This window comes from Vanessa cardui, chromosome 15, assembly GCF_905220365.1.
Source record: "Vanessa cardui chromosome 15, ilVanCard2.1, whole genome shotgun sequence".
In the NCBI taxonomy this organism is placed as follows: Eukaryota; Metazoa; Arthropoda; class Insecta; order Lepidoptera; family Nymphalidae; genus Vanessa; species Vanessa cardui.
In genome coordinates, this window is record NC_061137.1 from 11629415 (window position 1) to 11644140 (window position 14726).

General features: G+C 34.1%; 1 protein-coding gene and 4 non-coding genes across 8 annotated transcripts; 4 read left to right on the forward strand and 1 right to left on the reverse strand.

Annotated features, from left to right (window-relative positions):
* The first annotated feature begins 596 nt into the window (after positions 1-596).
* On the forward strand, positions 597-13419 carry LOC124535792. 4 transcript variants are annotated; one of them, XM_047112141.1, is made up of 5 exons: positions 597-1093; positions 6393-6480; positions 6778-6930; positions 8041-8206; positions 13206-13419. In XM_047112141.1, the coding sequence occupies exons 2-5, from the start codon at positions 6400-6402 to the stop codon at positions 13289-13291; spliced, it is 486 nt and encodes a 161-aa protein (XP_046968097.1). In that variant the 5' UTR covers positions 597-1093; positions 6393-6399; the 3' UTR covers positions 13292-13419. The 4 variants fall into 4 exon arrangements, with proteins under 4 accessions (XP_046968097.1, XP_046968098.1, XP_046968099.1 ...); XM_047112142.1 differs by having other exon boundaries at positions 597-1080; XM_047112143.1 differs by having other exon boundaries at positions 597-893.
* On the forward strand, positions 8775-8967 carry LOC124535954. The gene has a single exon (XR_006966839.1). It is a non-coding gene; the product is annotated as a U2 spliceosomal RNA (small nuclear RNA).
* On the forward strand, positions 9417-9521 carry LOC124535967. The gene has a single exon (XR_006966849.1). It is a non-coding gene; the product is annotated as a U6 spliceosomal RNA (small nuclear RNA).
* LOC124535955 lies at positions 10326-10518 on the reverse strand. The gene has a single exon (XR_006966840.1). It is a non-coding gene; the product is annotated as a U2 spliceosomal RNA (small nuclear RNA).
* Positions 11831-11947, forward strand: LOC124535960. Its single transcript, XR_006966843.1, has one exon. It is a non-coding gene; the product is annotated as a U5 spliceosomal RNA (small nuclear RNA).
* Positions 13420-14726: the final 1307 nt, after the last annotated feature.

Consider the following 14726-nt stretch of genomic DNA (forward strand, 5'->3'; position numbering starts at 1 on the left):
AATGCCAACGTTCAACAACAATAATTATATATTGATACCTACTAAATATTTTAACAGTGTTGTATATAAAAAGTAGTTTAATAAGGTCATTAAAATATTACTAATATGTTTTTTCGGGTACTACTTATCTACCTAATTTGTGCTACACGGAAATAAAGTGTTTCATCTTAATTTAAAGTATATGTATATATACCTAATAATATGACCAATATTAAAAAGGTATATATAATATACCTATATAGGAATATCTTCCTTTCCTTCTCAGGTGTCCTTTCATTCCTAAGGACGTAACCTTGGTGATGTTGTCTCAAAGGAATCATGTCTCAACGAATCATCTGTTTCAGTTTTCTTAGGGACATTACCAAATATAATCAAAAAATATATATTTACATTTATTACATAATAATATAAGTTTGAGTAGAAAATAATTATATCGTGATTAAAAAAATACTGAAAACGAAATAATACATATGAAAACCATATATTATTTTAGTCGGAAGTAATCAGAACTATCGTTTAATAAATGACGCAGCATAGTTCTCTGGCAAGGACAGACGTCCGACGAGTAGGAAGCGTCGCCAGTATGAGTAGTACGCTACTGAGCGTCGATGAAAACGCTTATCTTTTTATAGCTCAAAAAAGTTCTAAATTCAAACCGTTTTTTTTTTTAAACCAGCCCGTGTCACAACACTCTTGTATACTGAAATTATAAGCAGAATTATTTATATAACACTTCGCGCTCATTCGAATTTTAAATCTACAGATTAATAAACGTGTGTAAACAATTAAAGTTCGTCTTTATAATCGTAGTTTTTTGTCTATTGTGCTGTGGCCAGTGAGATCGAAATAGAATCAAGTGCATCACTTATATAATTAGTGTTTGTAAATAGTGCGTAAGTAAATCGAAACAACGGACTTGAAAATATAGCACCGGAGCAATGAGTCAACTGTTTTCGAGTTTTCATTTCAATTTTCAAAGATAAAATACTATTCTTGTGTTTTTTTTTAAATAATGGCAAGCTTGTGTTTACGGCCAGTGTGCAGATAGTTTACTTTCTTTGAGAAGATTTAGGAAAAGAGGTATTATATTAAGGTAATTCTAAAACAGATCAATCACTTACTGAACTTGTATAATGATTTTCATAATAAACCCAAATATATATATGTTTCATTTAATATTTATTTTATAAATTTTTAATCTTGAAGTAAAATGGCGTGCGCGCCTTAAATAAACTGTTTTATGACTATTGTGCGGCTTGTAACTTCAGTTTTTTTTGCGAGAATTTTAAACGTGTATATACAAATTTGGTATAATATTTTTTTTAGTTTATACACATTATTATTGTGACTATATATTATCAAAGGTATAATTCCTTGATGCCATTATACTTGTTAAGAAGGAGATACATATTTTTTTATTAAAATTTCGTTATGTGATTAAAAAATATATATTCCAAGTAATGTAAATCCCATTCATGATAATTTAATTAGATTTTCATCTATATACCAGTCTTGTATATTTCAAAAATTTCGAGTATACTTTTTACAACATAATACGGTCGCTTTATACAGAATATTAATTAATCAAAATTTTCTTATCAAGATTAATGCCACTGCAGACAATTGGACTCTACGATAGAATCTCGGGTACAATATCCAACCAATGCAATTGTTCGTTAGCTATACATTGCCGATTAAAATATTATAATAATCCGATATAAAATGATTTACATTAGGTTTAGCGAGATAGGTACTTTACCTTCCTCACAGTTGGGCTAAGGTTACCATTTTAAGTAAAAGGTATGGAGATAATAAAGTTATTACATTTATTTAAAACGCGATATTTACCATATTATTTTAATTTTTATTTGGTGGTATTTACGAAAAAAAAGATTATTAGGTTATTCTGAAATGGGTAGCCCATTCGAGCATGAGATGAATTATTACCAAAAATGTGATCGTGAAATTTAGAGATCGTATTCGATATATCGATCGTATACATTTGCAATGATCGATTAAAATCTAACGTCGTCTAAACAACATGTCGATACCATTTATAATCTGTTTTATTTCCTAGTGAGATAAGGCAGAATCTATGTTTGGGTCTAAACCCCAGAAAAAGTTATCGGTAATTCACAATAACTTGTATCGGATAGCATTTATAGGCATTGGATTTGTGCTTGAAATCTTTCCTTTCGTATCGGATTTGCGATCCCATCTGATTATGATCGGGAATCGATAATGCATCACGTGCACACCCACTTGTGTTTCTGCACACACACATATATAGTAGTTGTCTGGTCTCCTTTGAGATTGCTTGCGTTTGCCGAAAACGAGCTGAGATGGCCCAGAGGTTAGAACGTGTGCATCTTAACCGATGATTGCGGGTTCAAACCCAGGCAAGCACCGCTATATATATGTGCTTAATTTGTGTTTATAATTCATCTCGTGCTCGGCGGTGAAGGAAAACATCGTGAGGAAACCTGCATGTGTCTAATTTCATCGAAATTCTGCCACATGTGCATTCCACCAACCCGCATTGGAACAGCGTGGTGGAATATGTTCCAAACCCTCTCCTTAATGGAAGAGGAGGCCTTATCTCAGCAGTGGGAAATTTACAGGCTATTACTTTACTTTACTTTACTGCCGAAAACGAAATGAACTACATCAACATGTTTTAGCATTTAATTTTTATTTCTCTGAGTATGTTTTTCTTGAATAAAAAAAATACACAATGAGTGAATACTGAGTTTACATCACACCATCGTTTGTAACTATCACGATAGTTAAGTTTTGTTTAAGGTGATCCATTTCGTTATTTGCATGACCTTAAATCGATTATTCTTTACCTTGAAGTGGCTTGTTCTTGCTTTCTTTGTGTCGAACGTGTGGTCATTATAGCTAAATGTAAACGAATTCTATATTTTACTTTACGGAGTTAAGGGATACCTCAGCTAATAATTCTACCAGTGAATAAAGAGTGCGTAACGCAATACGTACGACAAACATTTTTTTCCAAACGAACGTATTAATAATTACATATTTTCAATTAAGAAATTTGCACTTTACAGTCTTTTTTAAAAAAAAAGCCACGTTAGGTCAATGGAAGACTGCGGTGCGAAAGTCGCTGAAACGATCCTGACCTATCCCACCAAGCTATTGTGAATAGACATAACATCCTAACTCCCGAAGAGGGGGTCGCATGTTAATTATTTATTCAGTGCCAATCTCTATGAACGGCGATAGCCACTTACCACCAGATAGCTGTTTTGCCATCATAAAAAGTTTGTTTCATTCATAGCCTTATTAGTATATTTATGCTAAGAAAATATCGGTAAGGAGATTTTAGTAAAGCTTAAACAGTTTATCTTTCCGCGCTTGCTCTACGTATGACACATATGAAGTTTGATATCGTACTTACAAAATATACTTGGGTATAATTAAATGTAAACGAATAAATGACAATATCTTCCTAAATTTTGGTCAACGGGTTCAACCTTAATAAGGAATCAATTGCGCAAATACATATAAGTTAACTTTCTTCGACCATTCATTAAGAGAGTTGACGTACCGGATTTTATAATCCTTTAAAAAAAATACAGACGAATTGATAACCTCCTCATTTTTGAAGTCGGTTGAAAACATGAATCCTGCATGGCATCAATAATTGAAACACTTGGATGTTTAGGCTACGACTCTGCTGAAACTCACTCGATATTTGATAGTTTTTATCGCAAATTTGAACTGCAAAAAAGTAGCCAATGCCCTACGCATATGCTACTTTTTTTACCTAACACAAGACAAACAAAATCATCAGGTAGCCTATACGCCCGTCCGCCAAACTTTCACAAGCACAAGAACAACACTGTTAACTTCCTAACTCCAATCGGCTGATGAGAATTTTAAGACCACAAAACCCAATCGTTTCTCTTGCTAAACTTGCGATTCGAACTCCAAGCCTTGAGATCTTTAGAAACTACCTACGGAACCCACTAGGTACTTTATTTCCTTAATATACAAACGAATAAACGATAAAAACTTTCTTCTGTGCCATATCCCTCCTTGACGACCTCCGTGGTTCCCGGCCGAGTCGATGTAGATTTGTAGATTACCATTAGTTTTTTAAGTCGTCTTGGGTCTGGGTGTTTGTGGTACCGTCGTTACTTCTGATTTTCCAAAACACAAGTGCTTTAGCTACTTACATTGAGATCAGAGTAATGTATGTGATGTTGTCTCATATTTATTTATTATTTATTTATTTATTTATTTATTTATCCCAATGACATTGCGAATCCATCAATCCAAAATGCCGGCGTTTCGTCGACTGAAATAGTCCGTCCTATATTGCAGTATTACGTCATGGTCACTGTTTTAACACGCCGTATCTGGAATATGGAATGTGTATGAGATATAAATAAATATTCACGCTAAACACTCAACGTATCGTAACTCTCCCATAAATATATCATATGTTTATCAAACATACAAAGTAGTAGAGTAACATACGGACTGATAATGTTCCAATACTGTGCTTGAGCCTCATCTCTATAATAAACTTGCAATGCTGCTGGATGGACACATCTGGCAGATTTTGATTCGACAGTGTGTTTCTTTACCTCTGAGGATGGGATCAATTGTGAACTCTATTTCAATCTCATGAAGATTCAATATTGCTTGTCAGATTTGAACATTTCTTGGTCTTGGTGTTTGGTTATTTATATAGGGTTGTCAATTCCAGTATTGAATAAAATTGACAATATTATGATTATAATATAGTAACAACCGCACTTTGAAATCAACAAAAATTGTACTAATGAGATCAAAGATCTTTTAACCTACTCTGAAGTTAATAAAGTTGATTTCAACTCACTCCAACCACTGTTTGTTATAGTATATATATAGTAACAGAATGTACATTTTGAGGCCTCCCCTCCCCTTGAGGAGAAGGTTGGGAGCATATTCAAAGCGGATTGGTGAATTCACATGTGGCATAATTTATTGTTTGTTGATATATCCAAAAAATCGAACAAGGAATGAGGTTTCCTGATCTATACTGCCTTAAAGACAATTTAAGCGCACTTGTAAGCTAGATATTTTCCAAGATTTGGACTTATATGCTCCAAATGTTCACTTTCACTAATACCAATCTCACCCTAGATATGTTTAAAGTAAAAATTCAACTTGGCATAATTATTGAACATATATATGTACTGTATATATTCTATGGGGCCTTGACGTGTCCAACGAACCGTGCTACAGGCATATAACTCATTTTATTACTTTGTTGATTAACAGTAACAAAATAATAAGTATTTTTAGTTAAAAATAGCAGTCTTACATAATTTCACGAGCACTAGGTATTTATTGGTGCACATTCTATCACGCGAATGTTCAACCGAAACTTTGACGAGGCTAATGGCTTGCTTTCCCTTTGAACCTAATTTACATCTAATCACTAACAAATGTATATCCTTATGTTCGGATGCTTAATCTTAATTTCTTAAGAAAGTTAACAAAAATTCAAAAAATAAGAAGTTGTTATGTAATTATAGAAATTAAAGCAGCAAACTAAGACTTTCAACGAGGGTTAGAAGGTTATTTAGCCACACTGCTACATTGCGAATTGGCAAATTATAATGTGGAAGATTTCCATCTGCACATATATTCTTATATATGTGCAGTACAAGATATATTCCCACATCGCCTAGCACAATATCACTACATAGTATAAAACGATTTCGCTTTCTCCGACCTTATATCCCTATGTATATATGCTTAAATCTTTAAAACTACGCAAAAGATTTGATGCGGTTTTTTTAATAGATAGTAGTATTTTTGTAGTAGAGTAGATACTACATTTAGTATCAGCACTACACCCGTGCGTAGCCGGGGCGTAACAGTGCACTTGAAACCATGAGCTTCGAGTAAGAGTTGTTTGGCTGACCTCTGGTCCATATCATCTTTCTTTTCTTTGATACCATGGCAAGAGTCGAGATAGCCCAGTGGTTACAACGCGTGCATCTTAATCGATGATTTCGGGTTCAAACCCAGGCAAGCACCGCTGATTCATGTGCTTAATTTGTCTTTATAATTCATCTCGTGCTCAGTGGTGAAGGAAAACATCGTGAGGAAACCTGCATATGACAAATTTCATAGAAATTCTGCCACAACCCGCATTGGAGCAGCGTGGTGGAACATGTTCCAAACCTTCTCCTCAAAGGAAAAGGAGGCCTTTAGCCCAGCAATGGGAATTTACAGGCTGTTGTTGTTGTTGTTGTATGGCACATAGACAAGATAACATACACCAGTTAATGAGAATGATATAGGTATTATATATTCTAGTGTGGTTTGTATTAAAAAATTAAAGGAATAAATAGGATACTTATTTCCAGGGCCACAATGGCGTTGCCGATGTTGCGGCAGTGCTGCGGCTGTATTTCATTAGAAAAGGGATGTTTCTTACTCGGTATACTATCCACGGTAAGTTGTTTTAATATTAAAAACCTCAGCGGTTGAGTAGTGTGAACACCGGTTTTTATGGGTACGCCACTCCGAGGTACCGGGTTCGATTCCTGGCCTATTCGATGTAGACAAAGTTCATTATTTTTCTATGTTTCCTGGGGTCTGGGTGTTTGTGGTACCGCAAACTGAACTTCTAAACCTGAAAAAAAATTGGTACTGAATGTTGACTCACGTAACTGATATGAATAAAGCCTTAACATTTTATTTTGTGTAATGTATGCTTGATTGAATTATAAGTACACGAAAAAATTTCAGTTATCCTGTATAGCTGCCATTATGGCTGGATCTTGGAGTCTCCCACGACACAGGGAGAGGGAGCAGGAAGACAACCTCATATCGATGACACTGGTCATGTTTTCGACCCTGTCTGCTATCAGTAACGTCGTGGTTTTAGTGGGCGTGGCAATGGCGAGTATAAATTAACACACGTTGCTCTTACTTTTTTATTATAATGAAGCAAAGAAATAGTTTTGTCTTTCAAGATTTTTTTTTATTAATAGCTCCGTCTAATGTAGACATGACATAAGATCAAATTAGATTTCGTAGTTAAGTAGAGACGCGTCATTCGTATTTTAGTTTTTTATAGTGAAGTTTGTGAATACAAAGTATAATCTATAGCTGTATACAATCATGACATTTGCGAAGTATATCTTAAAAAAAAAAAAAACTTATAATGTGCAAAGTATACCGAACATACATTTTAAGTTTTCGTACTTAATTACTTTTGAGCTATTATTAATTGGAGGATATGTCAAAAATATGAGACAGTGAATAATTAAGTAATAATTAAAACGATAGCGTAAAATATAAATTACGAAACGAAAAACTAACATCGATGACAGTTAACAGATTGAAAAATAAGTGGCAGCCATTGTTCTCTTATATTGATTACTACTTTTATTTACACAGTTTGTTTTACGTCAGAGGCTCATTTACAAATGTCCCGTTAATAGACCAAACAAATTGTTGTATGTGTTATACTGTTTTAAACTGACATTATCACTACATAATACTGTGGAACAAATCTGTCTGTATGGTTCTCTGAACGCGATAAACTCAAAAACTACCGAAAGGCACATCATACGATTTTTGCCAATGGGCAGGATTTAAGAGAAAGGTTAAGTTGTAGTAAATTATTGAATTATGACTGATTGATTAGACTATGAGCCTTACTGGCGTCCTCCGCGTGATTAAATATAATATGTATTGTACAATGTTTACGTTTTAAATACATTACCAAATTTTACGTAACAATTACGGAAATTGTTAATATGGATCAAATTCTTGAATTATTTAATTTTTTATTATCTATTAATTAATTTTGAAATACGAACTTTATGATACGATTTTAAGGTCGAAATTCGTACAACTTAAACATTACGTAGGAATTCATGTTTTCTGACCCAAAATTCTGATACGAGCCAATATGCTTTCTTTATAGTGTGCGTGCAGTTCTGACAATGTTTTCTATTTCATAATTTTATTATCAGGGTAAAAGAGACAAAAACTCCGTTACAGAGACGACCAGGCTGCCTGCAGCTGTCATTACTGTTCAACTCCGTGTTCATTCTGTGCATCTTCCTTGTGGCGGTGGTCACTTGCCTCTTCAGCCCCGAACTCGCACCATTCTTGGTTGAGCCCGGGAACATCGCTTTAATCGTGATTATGATCATTGCTGGAGCCGGTATGTACACTACTATTAGGAAATATTAAAGCAATCAGAATATCCAACAAAAATAATAATAGTTATAATCCATAAAAATGTTCTTGTAACATATTATGATAGGATATAATAGTTTGCTAAATAGTTTTCCAGAGGAATAAAAGTTTAAGCTAAGATAAGATAAATAACGCAAAATTGAAATTAAAAGGAAAAACTTACTTTATTATTACGAGCGGTGTATTTTTGATCAGTGTTGTGTTGAACCTTTAATTTAATATGCTTGGATATAACAATTAATAGACCAATCGGATTAATTATCGAACATTGATTTTCTGCATAATTTGAAACCCAAACTTAAAAATATTTTTATATTCTTTGAATTATCATTGACTTTGATACTTAAGATCAATATCATGATCTTTGCTAGTGTCATTAAAACTTTAATAATAATAAATAAAGACGTTATTAATTTGAAATAGTTTTTGATTTAAAGTCATAGATGGCGCTGTATCATTTCGTCACTATCTTACATCGCGCTGTCTAGGTTCTCTCGCGTCGAATGACGTCTCTCAGTTGTGTTAGGTTCGGCATCGCTTCTCGGCCTTTTGGCTAAGATCAAAGTGTAGTATCTGTTCTTTTCAGCTTAATATCTGAAAGTTCCCGCACTGCGGGACCAGTATATTAAACTGATTTTTGTAAATCGACGGGATGTTCGGGGCTCGCTCCACTCCCGTCACGGGTCGGCCCGGCATTGCAGTGCCGCCGGGAACGGCCCACATAAATGACCATAAATCTTGAAAGTATTCATTGAGTGAGTACCATTTATGATTTAACGTAACTAGTGAATACGAATACATATTCTTATAATTCACATTTAGTTGAATCGTTAAAGGATATGCTGCGGCCTGCAACATTATATTGACGAATAGAGCGATGTCATTGACTCATATTTCTACCTAATTTTTCCCCTTGCCTTCTACGATATATACGATAACCTCGTGTATTTTCGAGCCTATAAGGCAGACGTAATGTACAGCTACATCGTTTTTTTTCAAACCCGACTCAAATGCTGTCCACTTTTATCGTGCATTTAATTTCTCCATGGTGTTCTTCACCTATCTTCGAGAGCTTGCCGTTGCAAAGGGAGCTTCCCCTCTTCGAAGAGTGACCCCATTTTAATTCACCCTTTGTTAGCGCGTCGCAGGTGTGGGCAGCAGGATATGTTTGTAGTGTACTCGCTTCGGCAGTACATATACTAAAATTAGAACGATACAGAGAATATTAGCATGGCCTGCGCAAGGATGACACGCAAAATCGTGAAGCGTTCCACATTTCTTTTTTTTCGTCACGGTAGCATGCGTAAGCGATCCCGTGGCGTCCGTCAAAAGACGGAGAGGGTACCGCTGGTTTTTTAGTGGGTAAACCCGGTGTGCTTGGGCGCACTCGGCGTTCAGGGTTCCGGGTCCCACACACCCCCCCACTTTCCATCACGTGGGGGAAGCGCGTAAAGCGTTTTTCCAGCGAAAAAAAAGGATATGATTGTAGCGCTTTAGAGTATATAACATTTCACCAACTAGGTAAGCCAAAATTTTTCGGATCATCTTATTTTTAAGATTTTTTTATTGATAAAAATCGGATTTAAATCGGTTGTGTAGTTGTAAGTGAGGTTTTTATGCCAGTTATAGATACGAGTCAATGACATCTGTTCTACTCGTATATATAATGTCACAGCATATCCTTTTTTCAATTAAAGACAATGTGATTTATTGCGATTGTGTTGCCTGTTGGTATGCAACAGATGCCTCTACTGTCACTCAATGAATTAATATTGATGAGAAGTACTATAATGATTATTGTGGGCCGACCCGTGACGAAAAACGATGAAGCTATACATTACGTCTGCCTTATAGGCTCGAAAATACACGAGGTTATCGTATATATCGTAGAAGGCAAGGGGAAAAATTAGGTAGAAATATGAGTCAATGACATCGCTCTATTCGTCAATATAATGTTGCAGGCCGCAGCATATCCTTTAACGATTCAACTAAATGTGAATTATAAGAATATGTATTCGTATTCACTAGTTACGTTAAATCATAAATGGTACTCACTCAATGAATACTTTCAAGATTTATGGTCATTTATGTGGGCCGTTCCCGGCGGCACTGCAATGCCGGGCCGACCCGTGACGGGAGTGGAGCGAGCCCCGAACATCCCGTCGATTTACAAAAATCAGTTTAATATACTGGTCCCGCAGTGCGGGAACTTTCAGATATTAAGCTGAAAAGAACAGATACTACACTTTGATCTTAGCCAAAAGGCCGAGAAGCGATGCCGAACCTAACACAACTGAGAGACGTCATTCGACGCGAGAGAACCTAGACAGCGCGATGTAAGATAGTGACGAAATGATACAGCGCCATCTATGACTTTAAATCAAAAACTATTTCAAATTAATAACGTCTTTATTTATTATTATTAAAGTTTTAATGACACTAGCAAAGATCATGATATTGATCTTAAGTATCAAAGTCAATGATAATTCAAAAAATAGAAAAGTACAATATTTATTAGCTTGAGCACTTAGGTCACAAGTTTGGTGAAATAAATAAAAAAAGATATTACGTTGTATATATAGGTGGGCATTACCTCGTTAGTCGTTAATTAACGAAGTTAACAATCTTCTGAACGGATTAACTTGAAAAACGTTAACGCACTTGTTACCTTCCGTTAACTTTAGTCCGTAACATTTGTCGTTTGTCGACATGCTGTCGTCATTTCGTTTGATTGAATTACGCGGCAGGCCACGCTCGTATGACGACGAAGTATGCCAGCTGGCTGCAGCCTTTCCCCCAAAAATTCGACTACTGTTGATGCAAAAGTATGATAGTTGCAAATTCCCAACAGTCAGGAAGCTCATGAAAGTAAAAGTTGAAGATGCTCTCATTAAAGAAAGGAAATAAACTAAAAGGATAATACATGTAACAGCGGAAGCAGCAATAATGAAGAAGAATGGGATGATTTTTACAGCACTGTTACTCAGTTTGAAGAAAATAGGTTTAGTAGCCAGAAATCTCTGACAAACAAATATCAGAAATTGGTAAGAAAATGGCTGGACACGAAGACAAAAGAATCTTTTATGGGTGCCGATTTTTTAGGTGAACCAGTGTTGAGAAATCTTTTTATTAAATATAATACTGCTATACCATTTAGTACTGCAGTAGAACGTATTTTTATGGGAAAGATTAAAAGCTCAAAAGCAGTATAAGTTGTAAATGGTTAACTTTAACGGTTAACTTGAACTTGAGTTAAATATTCGAAAGTTAAATGCCCTATCTGTTGACGAAGTTAACTGTTTATTTAACGTATTAACGATTAACGAAGTTAACTTTTGAATTAACTGTGCCCACCTATGATTGTATATTAACATTGCTAAGTGCTAACAACGTTTTATCATTGAAGCTATTGAAATATATGTAGTGTCAAATGTTTCTCACTAGATGGCGCGCTTTCAGTACTAAATACACTAACCTTTTTTGTCCAACGCTGCCATTAGATGGCGTTTATATAAAAACAAAGATATCTGCATCGCGCTGGCAAGATTTACTAGCAAAACGATATATAGTTTCCGTAACAGTATTTTAATTACTCTGGTTTCCCTTCAAAACGCACAAATCTTTCGCCTTTTACTAAAGATTTCCGTGGAGGGGAACACTCAAATGAGTCTAAACTTATTTTTGAAGCCTCACTCTTGGGTGAGGTTGATTAACAAACCATCTCCTACTAATTAAGAATACGTTTGAATGTTGATCGTTACTTGTCCACAGTCCTGTAACGCAGAAATATCAACAGTTGATATTGATAACCATTCGGCATTCAAGATATCAATACTATCGATTTAAAACTGATACAAGAAGACACAATTTTTAAAACTTGAATGAAACGCAAATTAAAATAAGCTTATTAAAATATATTTTTAGTAATTATCTTGTTCTATATATTGTAGAGATAATTTCTAGTTTTTGCCAGCGGGATTCAGAAGTGCGAAATAATCGTCCATTTGTCTCATATCTAATTTAAGAGCAGGCATAAAAGTGTAATTCAATCATCAAATGTACAAGCAGTAATTGTAATAGGCTATTTGACTGGTTTTTAAAATCCATTTTATATTATTAAGTAGAGGTTTAGTTTTATTTAAACCGCGTAAAAGAAGTTTTTTTTTTTTATTTCTAGTACTTATTTACCGAAGAATATCAAATTAAAAACTCCATGTTAAAAAAACACTATTTGGACAATACGGCGCTGCAATAGGGTCGGTGACGTCACTTGCCTGTATTGTAATCTGTAGTACATATAATCCAAATACAAACGAGGTTAACAGGTAAGTAACGTCATTGTAAACCCGACCAATCAGGAGCATCTTGCGTCACGTGACAAACTTTTAAAAAATGCATTTTTATTCATTGATTTTCGAACAATTTAATTATTATTATCAACTTTGGTTACTAAGTAACCATTTTTAACTCTTTATATGTACTGATTATAATAATTGACACTTTATTTTTCGCATTGTCAAATAGCCTATTGCTTATGTATTCTATTCTAATTATTCTTATGTTAATAAATAATAAATCTATAGGATTGTTTGTTCAATTCAGCAGTAAACTGATTTTATTGACTGAGTGACATCTAAATAGCATTACCACACAGTATAAATGAAAGTCGCTTTTTCTGTCCTTATATCCCTATGTTTGCTTAAATATTTAAACCTACGCAACGGATTTTGATGCTTTGATGTTTTTTTTAATAGATAAGATTGGTTCGAGGGGAAGGTTTTTGTAATAAGTACATAGACAATATAGTAAAGAAACACTGATAATTTTAGAAGTTTGTAATGTGATTTCGTAAATAAACTTATTCAATAGTATATTTAGTATCAGTATTGCACCCGTGCGAAGCCGGGGCGGTCGCTACTATCTTCATAAATATCGAGGTCAATGAACTGTATTCTCTATTTCAGCGTACTCTGTATATTATCTCATGGTCGTGAACAGCGTGTACAGGAAGATGAAAATGAGTTACAGCGAAACAGCGCTGCCGATGTAAGAAGCAGCGCTCGAAGACTGCAAGTATTGTGATTTGTGATTGAATACGCTTTCTTTAATTTTATGCGTCGAATTTTATAGTCACTTTGTATATTTTTACATGTATGAATAAAGTAATTTAGTCTTTTTTATTGACGTTTTTATTAAAAATTTCTTCATTAAGGGTGTTTCGTCATTTGTTAGGCAAAGTAGCGTATGCCCTTTCTTGGAGTTAAATTTAGCTTCATACCAAAATTTCATCAAATTCGGCTCAGCGGTCGTCAAAGAGCGACAGACAGACAAACAGAGTTACTTTCACAATTATAATATAGAAATCATATTTATAATATTTATATAGATTACTAAACCTCTAGTCTCAGTGGTGCCCTGATGCTTTTTATAGACACTCTTTACTAAGATTCGACGCCAGATAATCTCAGATTTACTTATCGCATCTGACATATTTGAATATATCATATAATCAAAATGACACTACATTATTTTTATTTGTATATTTGTATTGCAATAAAAAAAATCAAAATCAAAATAAACTTTATTCAAGTAGGCTTTTACAATTTACAAGCACTTTCGAATCGTCATTTTACAATTAATTGAAGCTACCACCGGTTCGGAAAGTAGATTCTACCAAGAAGAACCGGCAAGAAACTCACTAGTTACTTTTTTATTAAATAAAAAAAATTCAAAGTCACGTTAATTAAATACAATTATTTAAATTAATGTATCCTGCTTGGAAGTCAACAGGTTCTAACTCCACGCCTTTTTATCATCTATAAAATCTTGTATCAATTATTATGAAAAATATCCCTTACTTCCTTAGTTGAATATTAATATTAAATAACATACTTTTTTCATCTATATCTTTTCGACGATGAATTAATACACAATTCAGGTCTGCGTTCACCGCTGAGGATTTCTGTCTCCTAGATCCGATCATGAGTCCAGAATCGCCTCCAATAAAATGTGTTATTATTAACTTTTGAATAAAATAAAAATGACAAGATTATGATACAAATAACTAACAGACATTGCTCATAACATAAATGATTGTTTGAATTGGTTTTAGAGCCGCATGGGTCTATGGTCATTAGGTTCGCCTTCACCGATAGACATTGTATAATCATATAATATACATATCTTTCAAGCTATGGGAACCGAGATGTTATTCCTTTTGAGACTGTACCCACACTGGCTCACTTACCCTTCACACTGGAATCTTCAGCTGACCTGAATGATTAATGGTAATGCCTAATGGCATTGGCATGGCATATAATATGTACATATATAAAAATAGAAAAAATAAGAAAAATTATTAATAATATTTTTTCATGTGTGTCTGTTTATTTTAAGTCTTGATCATTTTTAATTATAAAACATTTATTAATTTCAATAAAATAAATAATATATTGAATCATGCATAAGATTTAATTATAAGGTAC